The sequence below is a fragment of the Mizuhopecten yessoensis genome, unplaced genomic scaffold (assembly GCF_002113885.1).
Source record: "Mizuhopecten yessoensis strain PY_sf001 unplaced genomic scaffold, ASM211388v2 scaffold29, whole genome shotgun sequence".
Lineage (NCBI taxonomy): Eukaryota > Metazoa > Mollusca > Bivalvia > Pectinida > Pectinidae > Mizuhopecten > Mizuhopecten yessoensis.
Window position 1 is genome coordinate 447138 of NW_018403342.1, and position 20946 is coordinate 468083.

A 20946-nucleotide genomic window follows, 5' to 3' on the forward strand; every position below is an offset into this window, starting at 1 on the left:
GAATACCCATAGAATGTACATGTACCTGCTGTAATCAAAGGCAATGTATGTAAGAGGCGACTAATGAGTGAACCTCAAACAGAATAGGGGGTTTGCTTTTGTGCCCTCTTCTTCGGCACACTTGAGCGACCAAAATAGATCTGCTGTACCCATGGCGATATTTTGGATCTTGATATTCCTCTCTGCTTCTAACTACGTTTTATTGCCTTGTATCTTGCTTGACAATACCTAATGTTTGGCTTCTGTGTTGAACAAAATTGGTTCTGTCCCATGCCGGGACATAGCAAAGTCGTTAAAATGGTAGTTGTTATTCCCTGCTTAACGTTCAGCAACAACGGTAATGACAACAAGTGGTTCACTCGTTGTCAGTAGAGTGTCTAATTGGGCGGATGGAAAGCTGTGCTGAGTGCTTTCGGCATGGTATTTCAGTTAGATAGCACTATACATTCGGCATCAGATCCGCGCTCTCACAAGGAGGCAAATACACAAGCATACCATGACTCCGCATGCATGCATCATAATTCACACTGACGCACGTGCTGAGATGACCTTATATGTTGATAGGACTTATACATATTTGTATGTATATTTTCCTAGAACTTCTACTCTACCATTGCATGTTAACCTCACCTCCAATACTTACATAAAGATAAGAGAAGCGTGAACTTTAGGCCTGTTCTTGTTAAACTGTTTGTGCTTTGGAGTTTGACATGTGTGGGACATGCAAACATTTATTTTTCATGTACGTTTTTTGGAGCTGATTGTTTCATTTCGCTGCTGACATTAAAAGTGCATAGTCACTCGTTTTGGAAGTATAATTTTCTGATAAAGTGAAAGTGAACGAAACATCATCATATCGTTAATACACAAGGACCGCAGTAATCATAAGCAATATACTATTCCCTCTTATAGTCTTAAGTATATATTGTTTTTTTAAAAAGTATTTATAAAATAAGAAGTGTCAATATTAATTCCTGGCATACTATTAAAATGGGAATAACCGTGTTTAACATGGAGAGGCCCCCCAAAAAAGAGTAAGAACAATCTGCAATTTGTGTTTTTGTTTTTCATTCCATACGTGAATGCAAGAATAGTCTGCTGGTATGAATACGGCATGTACCCTTTACTTGAATATGTAAATAACACAAGGATATGTCATTATGTTGTGTAGGATTGTCCTCGGATTCAACCGTTCGTATTGAACACAACTAACAACTCAGTAATGGCCGCTTCACATATCGTTTATTCACTAGTGCACATGCTCAATACATATAAGTGATATTACGTCACAGATCAATATGCACAGGGGCTTGATGTAATTATATAACAATAATAAAACACTACATGTTGCACCCGTCTTGATCATGCTAATTATAATAGTAATAAAGCCGTTCTTCTTCGGAATACAGCCTTTTCAGGATCTTCAGGATAATTTAGTTGGAATATAGCGATTTGATTGTTTTTATTACAAATTCATTTCGAAAAATGTGGTGAATTTTAAGTATGGCCAGTTTCTAAACTTGGTGTAGAATTAAGTGTGTCACTTCTGATGAAATTTCCTTTGTAAAATTGCAAGAAACTAAGTCACGTTTTACATTTAGAAAGAAAAGGTACGGAGACTACGTCCTTGTTATATTAAAAAACAATAATATATATCCTTGCTATATATTACTGATATGGTGCAAGGAATTCTTTGTATCCAATATAAGGGTCTGGTGCTCTACTTGAGTGTATCGACGATGAAGTATTTATTTCTTCTCAATTTCGTGTGTAGGTAAATATTAAAATGTATTAGCACACAATTACCGAAAATGATTGTAACACAAACTTTACCTATAGGATAACGTGTGTCAAGGTTTCACAATGGAAGTGAAAATGAAAGTAATCCAATTGCTTATCATTCACATCGTTATATATATATTTGTTGTTTGCTTGCAATTTTATACCAAACTTGAAGTATACAGAACTGAACCAAACATATCATTGAAGTGAACACAAAACCTTATTTTAAACTTAGATTCGATGAAATAGTACAAAATGCAAACAAAGGAAAGATTAATATACAGACACGTGAAAATAACAATGAAAAAAGGACCAGGTGTTCTGAAAGTGAAATAACCCTTTACCGGAACAACTTGATACATTTACAGTTATAAAGATTAAGACTAATTACCGTCCTAGTATACAATGATGTGAAATCTCCAAATGAAGGTTACATGTTGCTTTATGTAGACATTTCTTCTTTGTTTAGTCTTATTACATGCACGTGCAATATTATGATAATCACAACTATTTTTACTGCGTGATAGTTTTTTAATGTCGCCCATGTCATGCAAATAGCAATAGCATTACGTAAATCCAGGGTGTTGCCTCGTAGTTCACGTGACAGAAGTGTATACGTCATCGTCTGATTGACAGTATGCAAATATATAGCAGTAACCACTGTCAAAAAGATGTGTTACTTACATTTGTTTTACGTTCATTAATAAAATCTATTTAATCATAAAACTACTATATTGATATATATACTAATCTGTTTGGATACATATGTATTGTAAAAAGTCCACTCATTTTCCAGAAGACTAGCGTATAAGGTACGTTATGGTTGGTGAAATTAAGTGGCAGTTATAAACATCATCTTGGTGTTTTTTTTCTTTCCGTGACAAATTTGGCTTCTAAAATATAATATTCCTGATCATATTAACAACAACACACCAAACATCACATACTTTCTGTCATACTTATATAAATGTACGAATGCAATGTAATGTAATAAGAAAACAATCAATAATTGTTTTAAACACATACAGATACATTGTATATACGGTACTCATTAAACTTGCAGTATACATCTTTTCGTATATTTACACATATAGGTTATTGATGTTTCTTTTATAACAAAGTTTTACTGAATTTACATTCTACCTTCACATGAAGTTAAAAGAAATGATTTAATAACGAATATAATTTAATTCTCTTTCACAACGCTGTCATCTACTCCGCAACCAACACACATTGACTGAACCTTACTGAAGCAACATTCTATGTAGATATATTAACCTCCCCTACCGAATTGATTTAATGTACATTAACACACGTACATTGTAGTTCACTTCTCTAATCATAAATGCTTATTAACATACCGGTGTCTACCGTAACCGCACTGCTGTCATGTAGGTAAGAATAAAGTGTTAGTTTTGTATAATTTATACTGTCACTTTGGTGCAAAGTCGTTAAAAATACCCTCATTAGTATAATACACTTAACATGAAGTTATTACTGACAATGCGTAAATAAATTTATTATCATCTGATCCCACAAATTAATATCTATTTTGCGTTTGGATATATTTCCCAGGTGATTTAGCCCGAGAGAAATACATCTACTCGCTAAACATACGAGTGCAAACTAAGACACCTGATAAACGCATAAAAGGATTGACGCTCATTTTGCTGGCATATGCTGTAGAACGATACCTCGATTCAAAGAAACTTGAAATTTCACTTGTTGCTACAGCTGTATCCAACAATTCCGGCAGGCCACACATATCTCCGCTGCCGCTTATTAGTGATCGCGTGACAAATGATACTACCAAAAATGTGGAAAAGAATGAAATACGTAAATCATGTACTATAAATAACCTTGCTTGCCTAAAATAATATTTATAAACTAAAATTTCTGTTTTAATATCTAAACTTGTATTTAATTGATGGTTTAGCAGGCTCATGTAAATACCGTTCTGATATCAATCATTTCTAACCTTCAGATATCATATATGTACATTGTATGCATATGTGACATTCACTTTCTCTATGATTGATATAGTATCAAAAACATATGTAACGTTTTAATATTCTCCACGTTTTATGTTTATATTTCACTTCTTAATCGCTAGCATTCGTGACTGGAATAACAACCACAAACTATAAATTTTACATTGAATCATATAATATAGCCATTTTATGTTTTTGCCCAATCAAAGAGTGTTAAACATATGTGTTTTTTTAACAGAAAATATATCATCATGTTGAGACACTGACAGTAAAGTAGACATGTATCGCAGCATCAACAAACGTAGATGAAACCATCACTCAAAGTTGATAAGATAAAACAAAAAATGGAGAAAGCGTCAACACAAAGACATGACAAACCCCACAGACCATTTAAATTATACCGTATACATGTGCAATAGGTGTCAGAATGACGTTAACCTGACATGTTCATCATTCAATATTTCATATCTGTACTTTCAGAAACCATTTCGGTTTTCTATCCATTTTTTACAGCTGGAAACACGCCTATTAATTGCCATCGATACTTCAAATAATTACCGCATTGATGACTGAATACTTGTTTTGTTTACATTTATTATGTAGGTCTTTCAGTTTTTTTCTGTTTTATGAAGATGAATTAAAGCAAAAAGTCAGAATTGTTATTCGGATTTTGTTTACAAGGAGAGGCAATGACAGATATCATTTTGATATTGTTATTGGAAATTTAATCTATGATCGATCTAGTTGTTTCTACAACAAGTGCTACATGTAGTGTGTGTTATACTTAATAAAGTGTTTGATGGATCTTGAGGAGGAATGGGGATAGACTGCCCTATATAAATGTCGTAAATAATGTTTACATCATAATTACCCAATTCATCATTTTCAGAATAAGATCAGGAAACGAATTCTTTATTTTTTAAAAAAACTAGCTATGGTTGTCTACCATCAGGCCTTGTTTTTGCGACTTTGTACCTTTTATAATTACCTGTTGCAACAACCATTTTTGTGACTAGATGCTGCTGTTGCTGCACCATGTGTATATAATATAAGTATATATAAGTAAATTCATTGCTGTCTCATAGCATAATGAATAATTGTATTGATCAATCAAAGCGACCTGCTTTTATGTCAGAACACGAGTCCTACATACAAAGAAGACAAAACTGTACCCACACATCAGGTTAAAGTAACAAAAATAATGCAAAAAACCGTACATGAGGTATTACGATTTTTCGACAATTAACAACAGAAAGTTGGGAGGGGAGGGGGTTTAGATTATCAACACATTACTTTAATACATAGGGCTATTCCCATTTGAACCATTGCTTAATCCGACAAAATAGACAAGTTAAAATGTGATGAAAAGGTGAAATAAACAATACTAATATATCTGGTGATACTATAACATTTTTCTATCTATTTTCACCTTTAATTGAATATCGTTACAGGTTTGCAAAAATATCTCAAACATTTATTTAATTTCATAATTCCTGCATTGTTGTTTCATTGGCACGAAAACGATTCTCGCTTTACGGACGTGGCATCACTTTGGTTGGACCTAAATTTGCATGTTTGGTCAATAAACCAGGAGATACTTACCCTTCCTGAACACCAGGTTCTGTTTACTTTTAGTTGTTTACAGCCTTCGTCATATGTGTATTTGTCATAACTCTATCGACTTTGAGGTATTCTTTTGAGTTTATTTACATGATGCAAATCTATACCAGGTAACTTTAAAATCCAGCAAAAACAATAGCGGGAGCCCAAATCACAAGGAAAACACATTTTGAGCCTCTACAAAATACTGGCGGCAATCAAATGTGTTTCTGAGAATCAAAAGATTCCTGCGCCACACATGCCATGATGCATTCGTCATTACAAGGAAAGGAAGCAAACAAAATAAACTCGAACACCCATGGTACTCATTTTCTGTTTACAAAGAACGAATATGTTTTATAAACTTATATACTTCAATCCTACAGGCCGGGGACCAAGACAAGATTACACCTACTGTTTACCCGCTGCATGTACATGTTTCGTTAGAGGCGACGAACACGCTGCATAATTTGGGATTTGCTTTTTCGCCCTCTTCTTTGGCATACAAAAGCAACCATAAATGAATATCTCTATAGTTCTCTCTTCTTCTAACTGCTTATTCGCAAAGGCGAGGAAGACAAAATATCCTGTCCCCTTACCAGGAATACCTTAGTAGTTATAAATGGTAACTGTTATTTCCATGCTAACGACTGGTTCACCCGTTGCCAGTATAATGTGACCTGGCGGAATGCTGTGCTGGGTGCCTTTTGGCATGATATTCCAGTGAGATAGCACTATTAAGTCGGCATCAGATCCGCGCTATCGCAATGAGGTAAACACACCAACATACCCTGTTTCTGGCACACATACACACATGCACGCATATGCAAGACACATCGAGGCACGTCCTTTAATGACCTTATCTGTTAATAGGACGTTAATTCCTATTAAATCAATCCAGTTACACTTACTTACGTTCTCTGCTACCCTCAAATCGAAGGCAAGCAGTGAGAGATTTAATTCGTTTAAGCTAAACAAATCTGTCTAATCAATGGGCTTATATCTATCCTTTGAAGATTACAGGTTAGCGACGTCCGACTTCAAAGTCAAAACATTTTACAGAAACATTCCCGCGTTATCAAATTAGTCTACTTGTATCAACCACAGATAGTGCGTACAAGGCTTTCAGTGTTTTCATGACATATTCCTGGGGTGAAGAGGATGTAAGTGAGCATAATCACTGGAGTATCGAGGAATGTTTATGTATTTGTTTGTTAAGTGGTTTGTGTCATCACAACATGATCCAGTTGTTCAATGGGTGATTTGTTTCACCAAACTCTAATTATTTAGTCAATATTCTCGGTCAAAACTCGTTATTTTTACATGCATCTTTTAATTAAAGGATTTGCTATCTGGTAAGTTCAAACTTAGTTAATGATTGTATTAACTGGGCCCTGGTTACGAAGAACCTATCAACAACCGATAGACACACTAAGTAACTACTTCCTATTGCCATCTCACTGAAATGTTAGAACATTGACGCGGTAGTGTGATATTCCTTCCGGCCTCATTACAGGAGTGTCTACAGAGAAACGTCTTGAAAAAGACTATGTATTAGAGATAAAAGATGACAGAGATCTGACATGTCAAAGTAGGGGAAGCAAATCAAAACCTGTCTCTTAGGTGTCCAATAAGACAAAGCCAAAACGACAGAGAACCCGAGATTAATTACCTCTCGCAATCATATAAAGGAGTACAGCAGGCACATTCTTTTCAACGTTGATTGTCCTTGTGTCGTATGCTCAGTTGAGATAATGATTGTCTCATCAATAGACATTTTAACGTCGTCGACTGGAATCAATCATATAATAGCGTAGGAGGATTGGAGGATTAGCCATGCCCTTAAATCGACTATAAATAACATTTTATGTTTGACAAGAATACTGAAAGACGATTTTGAGTCTCTGTTATCTTATACTTTATTCACTTTAAATGTCATACTTCATTCTGTATTTTTTTATTTTCAAAATAAGTTTATATAAAGGGTTGATATGTGTATGTATCAGTTATATAAACACATTCCTACTGATATGAATTGAAATTAATCAGTAGTCTAAAACTTGAAGATCGTAAATGCAGAGATTTTACGCACCTGCCCCTCTGTTTCTACAGTAGTTAAAACAATTCAGATTTCCAACAGTTTTGCCCCTAGCATTACCGATTAGCCCTAATGGACGAAACAGCTGTATGATTCAGTGTTATTCAATTTTTGGCATACTGTATATATTACCAAATTACATAGGTACATCACGTGTATATGTAACGTTCATCTGTCCAGCTTTAATCGTTATTGACCTACATATTTCCTATGTTTGACAGATAAGTTAATGGTGACCCAGTTACAGTAGCACATTAGCTGCATATACTTACTTTTCTACTGGACTGAGATTTTGTGTAAGGGTTTTGTGAATCGTTTCTTCAGTTTTGAAGTCTTCATAGTTCCTGGCGTTTTTATAATGACTTTTTCTTAGTAGACCCTATATATATATAACCATGAAGCCTTCATCAAGTCACAGAGTACACTTTTAGTGGTCACACTTAAGTATATAATACTACAGGACGAATACATTAACATAGACATGTTATTATTCAAATTCATATGTTTGTTTACGTCAATCAAACTATCCCCTCATTCTCGACCTCGTGGAGGTATTTCAGTGGTACAAATAAATAAAATGGAAAATGTTGACATCGCAGTTGATGAATAACACCACATTTTTTTTATTAACGAATATGCATATTTGGAAGAAGTGCCGTTACGAACCAGGCCTGGGTATTGTATACATCTGTTACTTGTCTGCTGTTTAGTCGTGTCTTTAAAAGATTCATTCTGAAGTAAAATTCAAGTTTTATTATTCATGGTTTGCAATAAATTTATTTCTGAATCTTCGTTATAGAACACAGTCAGCCGGGCTCACCAAATTTTGTAGATATTATACTTATATTCACCTGTAGCCAGATATAGTTTCTCAAGCGTGACTGTTTAGGCACAGCCTAGTCAAATTCGTCCAGGCGTAGCGTAAGCTCAAACTTCAACCAAGAACTAAATACGGACATATGAGCTTACGTTAGGAAACAAAATGCAGTGCAGATAGTCAGTTCCGGAGTTTTGTGTTTTCGTTGTAGAGATGGGTGATCAAAAGAAACAACCCTTCAAAGTTTTCGGCACTGGTCAAGAAAAGGAGTTTAAGGAAAATTGGAGGAATTGGATAAATCGAAAAATTTCGTCGGAAAAAAGTGACACAACAAAACCCAAATGGATTAAAATGTTAATGTCGCACAATGAGGACGAAAGTAAACGTAAAAAAAGTGAAACGGAAGAAAACCTTGAAATAGAGGAGGAATTCCAAAAACCCGAGGAAGTCGGTGCATCTAATTTTCCTATAACGCCAGCTGGACTAGAAATTGAGCAACCTGTTGTCGCAGAGATCCATCATCACACGGATCAGCCTCCAGAACCATATATACCCGAGGAGGAAGAAAACAATGACTCACTTGACAATGATTATTTTAATCTTTATTATCCTTACCCGCCAAAACATCCGAACAAAGGATCAAATGACTTTGACAACAATGCCTTTATGCCGGACGATGAGGACGTGAAATCCATTAATAACTCTATTCCAGGATCACTTATCGAAGGCAATCCTTTGAGTGACAACATCGATGATAGTAGGAGGTCATCCTGGAGTGAACAGAACTTCGAGGATAATGCACACCCGGAGAAACATCAATGGACAAAAGTGCTTGATCTGCGAATGTTGGAGCATTATGATGATGGAGATACGAAATCCAATGTGGAGTCTTCGACACCAAATAATAAAAACTGGACCAAACAGTTGGAATTAAAGGATGTTGTCTCAGCGTTAGCACAGGACCAGGAGTTCGATTTCGATGATGGAAAGGAATATCCACCTTTCGGAAACAAGAACGATTCGTTCAATAAGGATTTTTTCAAGGTTGGTACATGTAGATACAGATCAATTAAAATCTGTCTATAAACGTGTTAAATGTTCATCAAATAAGATTATCTAAAATTCTCTCATTTTCAAGAGAAACATAGATTACCTCAGTAAATATCATTTCCATAACTTTATAGAATATAAGGGTATAGATCCGTTATTTTTTGTATTTCATAGTATTGATGAAGTAATTGAAGTAATTGAAGAGATATTATCAGAGCTATAATTATAATCGATTATCTAACGCAGTTATGTTTTTTCACGTATTCATATATTTATTCAAAATTTTAGATACGAATCAATTAAAATCATCATAATTTTGTTGTTAAATAATAGTATTATTATTACTAAAATCACTACGTATCATCACTTGAAAATGAAATATTAAAACTTAAATTTTTATGAATAATTCCTAGTGTCAGTTGCCAGTTGTAAACTGAAAACCCTGTGACATTTCACACCTGAAAATACATAATTTAGATTATATTAGGTGCTTGCAATAAACAAATTATTCTATTGCTTAAAACAGGTCTAACGGATTAATTGAGCTACACAAAATATACCATGTCAAAAAAACCATTTGAATGTCTCCTGTGTGACCATAAACACCAAACGAAAGACCCCCACTTACAAATAAGTCTTATAATTGTTTATAATGTGTCGCGTTGTGTAATACAATGTCACCATTAATGGCGTTTTAATTGTATTTATATATGCTAGTTATTACCACTTGATTTCCTTAAATGCTTTACCAGTGTACCATCGTAAAATTAATGTCATTGTACGCACGTTGGACAGGTCACTGCTATAGAGTAGTGTAGCAATCAAATCAACGCAATCGTGATTACTGTAAGATAACATTTTAAGTTACATTTCATTGTAATCTGTTCAAAAGCCCAATGATATTAATTTACGAGCTTTTCTCAAATAGATATATCATTTGCATCATCTACTACAAAGGGAGAAATACATTAACATATTTGGTTCGTCACAGCTCAGTCGAACATTTCTTATGATGAACTAGATGAATGATTTTTTTTTTTTATTTAAGATGAGTTTTATCATTTTGCTAACTTTAAGTTCAATTAGTCACGAAGCTGCATATTAATCAAACACGTATTACTTTAAATACGCATATATTACTTTGAAATTTACATTTTCATGGCATTGCCACTGTATAGTCTATTTGGAAGCTGTGTCGTTGATGGGACTTTAAATACCATGCTCCACGAGACATAGTGCTTAGCAAAAACAACACCGACCTGAAGGCATATTTGTATTTCAAACATTTGTAACGAACCCCTATGCTCTGTCGCAAGATCACACGCTTCAAACGCTATCAGTATCATGCGTCTATCAGTCACGGTTTCCTCAGTTTCTGACAACATGTTAAATAACGAGGTTGTTTTAGAATCTGCCGACTGTAGTCAGGTTCCCATACAATCAACAAACTAATTCACGCCTGGATTCTTCACAAATTCGAATTTTTCTCTCTGCTCATTCAATTTCCAACAATAACTCCCTCGCGGAGGGCAAGGTCAGATTAGGCTGTTCACTGTATTTATCCTAACCATATAGACATATCATACGCAATTGTATTGTGTTTGTTAACATTTCAAAGTACTTCTTTGTTTGCCAATCAGCACGTGACAACACGCTGTTACAACTATTGAACAAATTGGTGTGGACTGTCGATAAGGCGGGAATGTTAAATTTTAAATATATCTTTTAAGTTAAGAACGAACATAAAAGGCAGAGAAAACGAAAATATAAGTATTAAACTGTTTTTGTAGGGTATGTATGATGTTTGCTTGCAACGCTGTGTCATTCAAATAGATCATGAATACCATACAAAAATAGTTCAATGCTTAAATAGATCTTATTGATATTACTTCATGCATATTATAAATAAATAACAACCCTATTGCTAATAATATTGATATTTGTGTCTTGTAAACATGCAAGGTTCTTCTTCGTATTCTTTTTCTTCTTCTTTTACTGCTACTTATTATACTCCTTCTGCCACTACTACTTCTTCTTCTACTATTACTACTTTTTATATAGCTACTAATACTACTACTACTTTTACTTCTGTTACTTCTACTACTACTACTTTTACGACTACCACCAAAATCTTCTTCGTCTTCTTCTTTTTGGTATAATTCGAATAAGTGTTCCTTCGCAACGGTACATGTTGATTAATGTTTGGAAACTCATATCATAATCGATTATATGTTTGTTTGTTTTTTGGGGGTTTTTTTTTTCAAATATTTTATTTCCCCCCGCCAAATATTATATTCATATATAATACTGATAAGTTTATACAGATATATATAAATAAATTGATACGAACTGCCAGGGTTGGGGAGCCCTGGAGTCAGTCCCCTAAACAATATGGTGTCCTCACACAGGAGAGCTCTCATTCATTTTTCTCTGTTAATTTTATCTAAATTCAAATATTTCGATTTCATAACATTTTTTCATCAATATAACATTCAGAAATTTGATTGGGAAATAAAACATTTGTACATTTCACACACAGCACACACATCCAGACGTGTTTACATATACATCAGTATCATAATCACTAAAGATAAACAAAACACTTATACACACACATATACATACGTACATAACATACACTCCTACGACCTACAAACGTACATACATACATGCATACACATGCACGTACATACACACTAACATCAGCAAGTCTGCATGCACTAACATACGTACACATGCATGTAAATATAAACATACATGCCCATTATTGCATGTATCCATATAAGCACCAGAAAACATGCACTCTACTGACCCGTATTGTATTTGATTTTGGAGAGAGAAATATCAATCAACAAAAAGACAAATTGTAGTAAACAAAAGAATCCCAAATAAATCCTTCCATTCCATCCATCTTTGATCAAATGTTTCATTGTATAATTTTTTTTACTGATAAAGCTTTCTCAATATTATATCTGAATGCAAGAAACTCATTCAAACCATTTAAACTTAACTTCTGGGGTTTTTCTGGAAACAGTATATATATAATAGTTTGTATACAAAATAATATAGTTAATGGGCATAGGAGCATTTTCAGTAATTCCAAAAAGTATTGTTTCCAACTTAAAATCAATGATTTTCCTTATTCTGATTAATAATCTCTCTTTTAAATCTTGCCATAGCTTTAAGGACTGTGGACATTCCCAGAAAAGATGTTCTGTAGTTTCTATTTGTATTTTACACATATTACAGATATTGTCATTTGACATCCCAATAGTATTTAACTAGTTTTTAATTGGTAGGATACAATTTTGTAATCTGTATTGAAACCATTGCAGTGTTGTGTTTTTTGTAGCTTTAAAGACAATACTATATGAACTTTTCCAATCTATATTTCTGAAAATTCTTTCAATAACCATTTTCTTTCAGCTGTATTTACTAATTTAATTTTACTATTTAATATGTCATTCATGTCTTTACAACCTTTTTTTTCTTTATGATAATATAAATATGACTTGGTATGAAGGGCCTCTCCAAAGTTGTTTCAGCAGTTAAGTTATCATTTAATTGTTTACAACATTGCCTAATAGACTGGCATATACTATGATAAATCAAGAAATTTCTAGTTTCTATAGTTTATATTGTATTCCAGTTTAAAATTTATAATAGTTAAAAAAACATTGTTTTGCTCTAATAGATCACGAACATTTTTAACACCCCGATCAAACCATTTTCGGACAACAAAATATGTTTGCCCATACCAAAAAGTAGGTTATACCAGATTGGGAGTTAAGAACTGCTTAATAGATTTTATTTGTGTTATTTCTGAAACATTTACCGATGCCTATTTGTTCGTTGTAAACAACATTCGGCTTTATGTTTTCACACTTGATGACCTCGACATACTTACTCGTCGTGAACATGTTAATTATTATAATACTACGGGCTAATTATGTATTCTTTTTTTGTATACGACTGAGTCATAATCGCCTGTTTCCGTGTTAGAATGTTTGATTTCGTTTCTTGAAAAGATGTTCTTAAAAATTTGAATGGAAGCTTAATAAGTATCCATTCTCAGCTGAATGCAGAATTTATCAATATATATATCTATAAAATAAATGCCTGTTTGATAATAAAAATAAAATTTGCAGTCAAATTAGTCTATGAATAAACGTAAGTCCTGTTAAAGTGAAATCGAAAAAATTAGAACGAATCCAACAAAATACTGTTGGCGAAAAAAACCCGGAGTTTCCAACAACATTGATTTCTTTCACTACATGTGGAACTCATCTTCCAGTTACTGTTTGATGTATTATCATAGCAGTATACTCCCCTTCCATCAAGAGTTTGATATATCACGTGCAATCGGTTTTTCTCGTCTTAGGGCAACACCTAACCAAGTAAAATGCCCCGATGAACGTTCATTTAATATTCAGATGTCCGTTTTATAAATAAATAAACATGTGCCAGCTTTCAAGAACCTTAACTACTGAAGATGTCATACTGTTAAGTTTGATTATATATTTGCTAGACACCATTCCTTATATTGTCTTGCCATATCGAACACAGGAGTATTTTAAAGAGTAATGGCGGGCATTATTTTAGCGATTTGGATCAGAGTGCCATGACTACAATTAGCTGTGTGTTTCTAATAACAAATATACTACCTGACAGCGACGCGCATATCTAGTGGGTACTCCCTGTAGGAGATTAGTAGACTCTAGAAGCTTACCTAAAATATAAAGTTACAGAGCTGTTTTTGCGTTTGAACTATTCGAATATTACAATAAATTATAGAAGTATCTTTACATTCAAACCACAGAATTCATAAGATTTGATCATCTCCTATTTTCTGACAATAGAAATTAAGAAGCAGACAAAGTTTTCAAAAGAAAGCTTATATGAGCAGTTCATTAGCATTTCATGTCCTTTCATGAATGGAATAATTTTGAATTAGTCTAAATAAATTATGAATGTATTAAAATGCTTTCACACTTAAACAATGTCTAGGATTGTCTACAACACAAAGAATGTGAACGGTATCCTTTAATATAACCTTCAGTAAACATACATACATGTATATGTGTATTAAGCTAGGAAAATCTACTCTTGTTTTAATAATTAAGTGAGTTGCATATACACCTCAACAAGTTTCTGAAAAATGAGATTATTTTTGTAGTAGCACATTCTAAATAATTCAAATAAACATAATCAGACTGAATGAAAACTACTAATGAAGCATCTCTGTTGAAATATTCTGCATTCAAATTTAACTTATGAAGAGCATCTAAGCGAATTATTGTTTATCATAATTGCAAATTATATATTCACTTTCAAGGTTGTATTAAATCTATAAAATTGCATCATCAACACGTGTACTAAGAACGATACAGGTGCATCAGTGCTGTTGGCGGGTTTATATGTCATATGGGTTATAGGCAAACATGTAACGATTCAATATTTTATCGCGATGATAACGTTTAAAACACTACATCAAAAGAGGACACTTACTGATTTATCACAGTAAATATGATCTGCCATCAGAAAGCATTTTACATTTTCATCTATATACCCTAGAAGTTAACACTAAATAAAATTATGTAATTTTATTTGAAAACAAACAGCAGTTGTATTGCTAATGTTAATGCCGTGAAAATATACCCTTTTTTAAACGTCCTCAAAATCGGACTCTCACATTCCAACCATCATAACTGGGGGTTTATAAGGTGTACCAGCCTATTGGTTCAAATGTATTAAGCATGATCCATGACTTTCAAAAAAAACAACTATATAGCTATGAGCATAAATAGATATGGTATTTGCAATCGTAAGTTATTGTTGTTATAATATTATTAAATGAAAGCAATATCGTCACTATAAAAAGGCAAACAGTCATGGTTTACAATATTAATCTTATTATAAAAACGGTAAGCTATGCCAAAGATAATACTAGGAAGGTAATACGATGTAGAACGAGTAATATAACGTTACAGGTGCTAGCCTTTCTCTTTATGTATCAGTGTTATGTTTTCTATGTTTTATGTAAAAATGACTAAATGACAGCTGATCCAGCTTTTGTAGCTAGGTTTGATTTGTTTCTATTTTATTGCATATATTTTTTCACTATATATTTGTTTTATAAATCCAAGAAGGTAATACATGTATATTGAATAATGACCATGTACATTATCTTAATTCAAATATAAAGATAATAACGATGTAAACTTTTCATTGTTCACAGAATCACCATGTGACCAAAGTATATGGAAAATTGTGTTGACATATTAATGTTTAATTGAAATCAGAAAAAGCTGTAATTGAATATTATTCCTAGCACAACATGTACATGTGTATGCGTTTTATTTTTTAAAATTAAATATGCACTTGATAAATTGTATTTTTCAATGAACATGAAGTCCCCTAGTGTAGTTACTACATTAAGTAACTGTGATATTTAATTCTAGTTCTCGTGTTGTGGTTTCTCCCGGTAAGTACAATGGTATTTAATTCAGGTGGGACAGTTAATGTATTCAGTATTAGCTACAAAATTAAATAAATGTCAAAGGGACTGTCAGAAATATGATGAAGAAAGCGGGCCTCTCTAGTGTAGTGTTAAAGGTTAGGTCATCCTATACTCTTCAATGGAGTAGCTTTGTACTGTATGAAAGCACATAAATATTTGTACTCTTGTACATCAAATAAATACTAGCTTGTACTTGGATTATTTCTAAGCGCTATTACCATTATCTTCATATTAATATTCAAACCTACCGAAGCCTGTCCAAAGTCGGACTACATGTTTGCGGAAACATCCAAATGTATGATTAACGTAAGTCAAACACACGTGATTTATTATTATTTATTTATTTATCAAATATGGAGGTTGATATTTGTCATGCAAATTAATTGATGTCATCGCTTAATTGTATTAAAGTATTTGATACCTTAATCAAGAATACAATTTGTACATGCAACAAACGAAGTTGTGTTCCATTACAAAATCGTAAAATGCAACAACTAACATTAAGATGGCCTCTGGTTAAAAGAAAGGTTTCTTAATGTTACATTTCAGTGACATTTAATGACATTTTGCAGGACTGTCCTTGGCCTCCCATCTACTCTTCCTTCCCCTTCTGTCTCTCTCTTGTCACTGCCTGAAAGGGACCTACTGTAATCGGGTGAAATGCTCTACCGTATACGTATGACATTTCAGTGTGCCAGCAGTGAATCTCTTTCTTAAGTTGCCCCATCATCAGCGGATTTCGTTGTCTATAAAACTATTGATGACATAAAGACCTCAAAAAGGGTGTCATAAAAATCATATATTGAAATCATCCGTTCAGACAGGTTTATATTAACCAGAAACAAAATATCCCGCGTCCTCCTAGAAATGTCAACATAATATGAATTATATTAACTCTGATAAAAGGATGGACTATGGTATCCAACCATAATGTGTGGTATTAAGCGGAATAAATTACTATACTGTCAACGTGCGATGCAATAAATTACATATCAGCCTATTAATATTTTAATTTTCGCATCATGTAGATGCATTTGTAAACTATTTACGACATATATTGTCCCATATTTCTTTGAACGGTAAGTCACCTGTTAATTGTTATGGTTTATCCAGATGATTTAGTATATGCTGAATAATGTTAAACATTTACACTTTTACTTACTAGGTAGAACATTCTATCATTTATACAACCGTTTTTGTCATTACTTTGATTAGACTTAAGATATCACGTGATTAGGCACAATGATACTTCGCAATCGCTCGACTTGGGCATTTTTTTGTGGTTGAAGGTGGTGGGGGTTATGTAATGGCGCCTAATGCCGATCAAACAATTAGTCTGTTCATCAAAATTACAGAGACAATATCGAAAAGGAGTATTAAAATGATAATACTTCATGTAAGGTAGGAACTTTTTCATCAAAAGTTTTGGTAATGTACTGATATAATTATATTTTGCTGGTATTGCATTGACTAAAGTGAGTGATTTTGAATATCCCCAATACCTTCCAACTTTATAATTCACAGCTTCAGTATTTAACAACAATAAAAATCACGGCTTCTGTTCTTTGTTGTTTTCCTAACGAAGGGTTACTACATGTACCTAATTGCATGTGTATATGTCCTACGGTTTCCATACACAGCGTCTGACTCCAGCTGTGTAGCTGTTTCCTCAATATTTTCAATTTGAGACTTTCTACATATCACTTTTATATGTTTGTTATTTTCTACTTTCGGATTTGTTCTAATCCTCGATTTTGTTCTGGATATATGCGTCATATGTATAATGTATTAATAACGTATGGTATTCTACTTAAGCTGCTTCATTCTCGTTGCAGTTTATTTTCAGGGTTGTCATGTAATCTTGAAAACCATAGTATTTATTTCTATATTTATTGTTTTGGTTGTTTGGTTGCTTGTTACCAACGTACTTTTCTTGATTTTATAGTAGATATGGCGGGTGCCAAATGTAGTCTAGAATATGCTAATGTCCCGGAACATCTGGTTACGTTTCCCGCCTTTTGTGTGGATGGAGTTATGATTTTATTTTTTCCGTTTTGGTGTCTTATCTATTGCACATAATTACACATAATTACAAGTTGCTGAAACTAAGGATATTTTGCATTCATGACGTGTTGCATTAAAATATCAACATATCACATTTATCATTTAACGTCGTCACATTTGACACATTTTACAGATAAATATCTTGTTTATACCTGTTACAATTATACGATATTGTTTTAATTCTGACATTAATTTGTCAAACGCTGTGCCAATCAAATTTATGTCCATTGAAACAGACTACATGCTACACAAGATATAATTAATGTCTGTAAAAGGCAATGGCCAAATCTGTATCTGCCACAGTAACGCCCGGGGACGTGATGGTGTGTGCTGTAGAGACTTGCAATACGCGTGCATCACAGATTATATTATATAAATACTGACATCATGATAAATATTTAATTAATGAATAAAGTGTTATTGTTGATTTATTGTGCGAGAAATTGCAGTTTTACAAAAGAGTCATGACGCGATTTGCACAAACATCTAAACAATTTTCTTTTGTATCCTTTGAATCCTCAAACACTCAGTAGATTTACAAATGTGGCCCTGGCAAATTAACTTGATTATTGCAGTCATGGTTGTTTTTACCTGAAGTATTTTTAATTGAGATTATGATTCCCTACGTCTTATTGCATTCTTCTAAACACACATTCAACTGTTGTTAAAGATTTACAAAACAGGTGGAGACACAACTCGTAATAACTGTCATTAACAAATTACTGATCGGTTATATTCACGATTTCACAATAAAAGCAGTCAATCTTTGTTTTTTGCTTTAATATGAAAAGTTACAATGCAAATACATTGAGCTTGATGGTAACACAAACTTAGAATAGTCTGTCTAAACGCCAAGTAATGCGTCATTGATGAAAAATTATCTAGTACTGTTTTTGCCCATTATACAACTGCACTATTTTTTGTTTATAGCAAGCTCAGATTCCCTTTCAAAGCCTGATTTTTAAGAACAATCCTATGATTAACAAGTAATTCTGTGTTGTAAGATTTAAATCACTATAACATAACTTCAATTTAAGGGGAGATATTGTATGGTGATCAAGGAAAAATATAATTGAAATAAACAAGGCAAAATGTTGCTTTCACTGAATATTTTTCACATTCTAAATTCGATTTGTGTTGAAATACATTAGCGCATATCATATTATTTAAAATGGTTCCAATAAGTAACAACATACATATATAGTTCAAATATGTAAACGTAAATTACATTTTTGATTTAATGACATCATGATGGGTAAAGACGTTATCAAGACAGGAGATGTATTCTCTCCTATTCATAGCATAAGCAAAAATGTAACCTATATTATTCAATATGAACTATACATGGTGGGCTACAATAATTTGATCAAATTTTAGATATTCTGCACCTTGAAAAATTGCAAAAGTATATATTGCATTCATATTTATATCACGGGCATTATGAGTAGAAACGGAATAACTTAGTCATTATCAGTAAATTTTGAGCTATCGGTTAAACATTACTTACCATTAGATGCTCTGTGGTTGACATTTGTAATCACGTGTTCTACATGTAGTTACATTGTACACATAGTGTATAACTTATAGAAACTATGAATTTAATACAATACGGATAGTTCTTATTCTGCATAAACGCAAATTCGGCGCCGTATGGAATTACAAATTCCGGTTTGAATAACCTTTTTTTATTTTTTATTACAGCCTGCACTAAGGAACACTTACATACCGACATGGGGGAAAGGTTATGGAATGGGACTTATGGGTGTGTTTGAGGAGGATTTGTCAAAATCTTCTGACAAGGATAAAACTGATTGGGACTCAAGTGGTAGTTACGGAAAGCGTTCCTCCTTTGGATCAACTGCATCGACCAAGTCGGTGGACAAAACCTTGCGAAGGAGGAACACTATTGTGGTGATATTGATGGGAATCGCTGTATTAGCTGCGCTGTCTGTCATTGTTGGGATCGCCCTGTACTTCGCCTATCACAAAGGTACTTTGTCTCATTGTATTATATTCTGTATTTAGATATTAAACTTACCTAGTATTTTTCACCATAGGGTGGTATAAAGCATGTAATATGGGTTACCTAGAGACGTTTCCTTCTGTCCTCTGCTAAACAATAATAGGTCTACGTCAACCCATCACCATCACTATTTATTCCCCCTCCCTTTCTACCATTACGATATTAGCGTTGTGTGCCACGTGTCCCTGTATATATAATTAAGATCAATCTTTAAGATGAAACAGATCAATACATTTAATTTAATTTAAAAGCTTTTAACCATATGGGAGTAATTGTCGTAATTGTTTTGTCGATTTATCAAAATTAAATTGAAATAACCTCTACTAAATCATTAAGAAAATCATGAACTCTTAAGAATAATTTTCTAACCTCAAAAAATATACAAAATTACGAAAACCAAAATTTAAGTGGTACATTTGACCAGTTTACACCCAACCCCCTGGGATGTATGAACATACGTCACCTACCATCTCTTAACCTACTGATCCTTTTATTTACCTACCACTTGGTCCTTTATAGCCTTATTATCATACGACAAAACATTTTGAACGGTTTACTACTTAAGCTGTGTGTGGTTTCATTGTAAATTATACCAGCATGTCGTTCTAAATTCCTTCACATCCAGGTGTCTGCGGTATCTATGACCTTAGTCTGCATGCCTTATGTCACATTTGCAAATTTGAAATTACTGCAGGTGGCATCATCCTCATAAGAACATTTCAAAACTATAAACTATGTTCTCCCAAGTTCTGTCGACTATACATTTGCAAAAGGCCTCCGCTTTGTAAAATGACATACAAACGGGTTTTTAAAGGTATATGTTACAGCAAGGCATATCCTATACGCTTATGTAACATCGGCATGTGCAAGGGAAACGATTGATCCTATTTCAACTCCAACGACCCAAGTGGAGTATAAAATGGTTCGGGGGGTAAATGTACATGTAACGGTATCTTTGCTATATTATTCAAGTGAGGTGGAACTATAAATGATAACCCTGGA

At 33.4% G+C, this 20946-nt stretch overlaps 1 protein-coding gene across 2 annotated transcripts in view; it reads left to right on the forward strand.

Moving 5' to 3' along the window:
• Positions 1–8453: 8453 nt before the first annotated feature.
• The window catches only part of LOC110443254, a 92962-nt gene continuing 80469 nt past the window's right edge, over positions 8454–20946 (forward strand). For both annotated transcript variants that reach the window (XM_021487767.1, XM_021488512.1), the window contains exons 1-2: positions 8454–9331; positions 19623–19911. In XM_021487767.1, coding sequence (XP_021343442.1) covers positions 8501–9331; positions 19623–19911 — 1120 coding nt within the window. In that variant the 5' untranslated portion in view covers positions 8454–8500. The remainder of the gene's footprint in view (positions 9332–19622; positions 19912–20946) is intronic.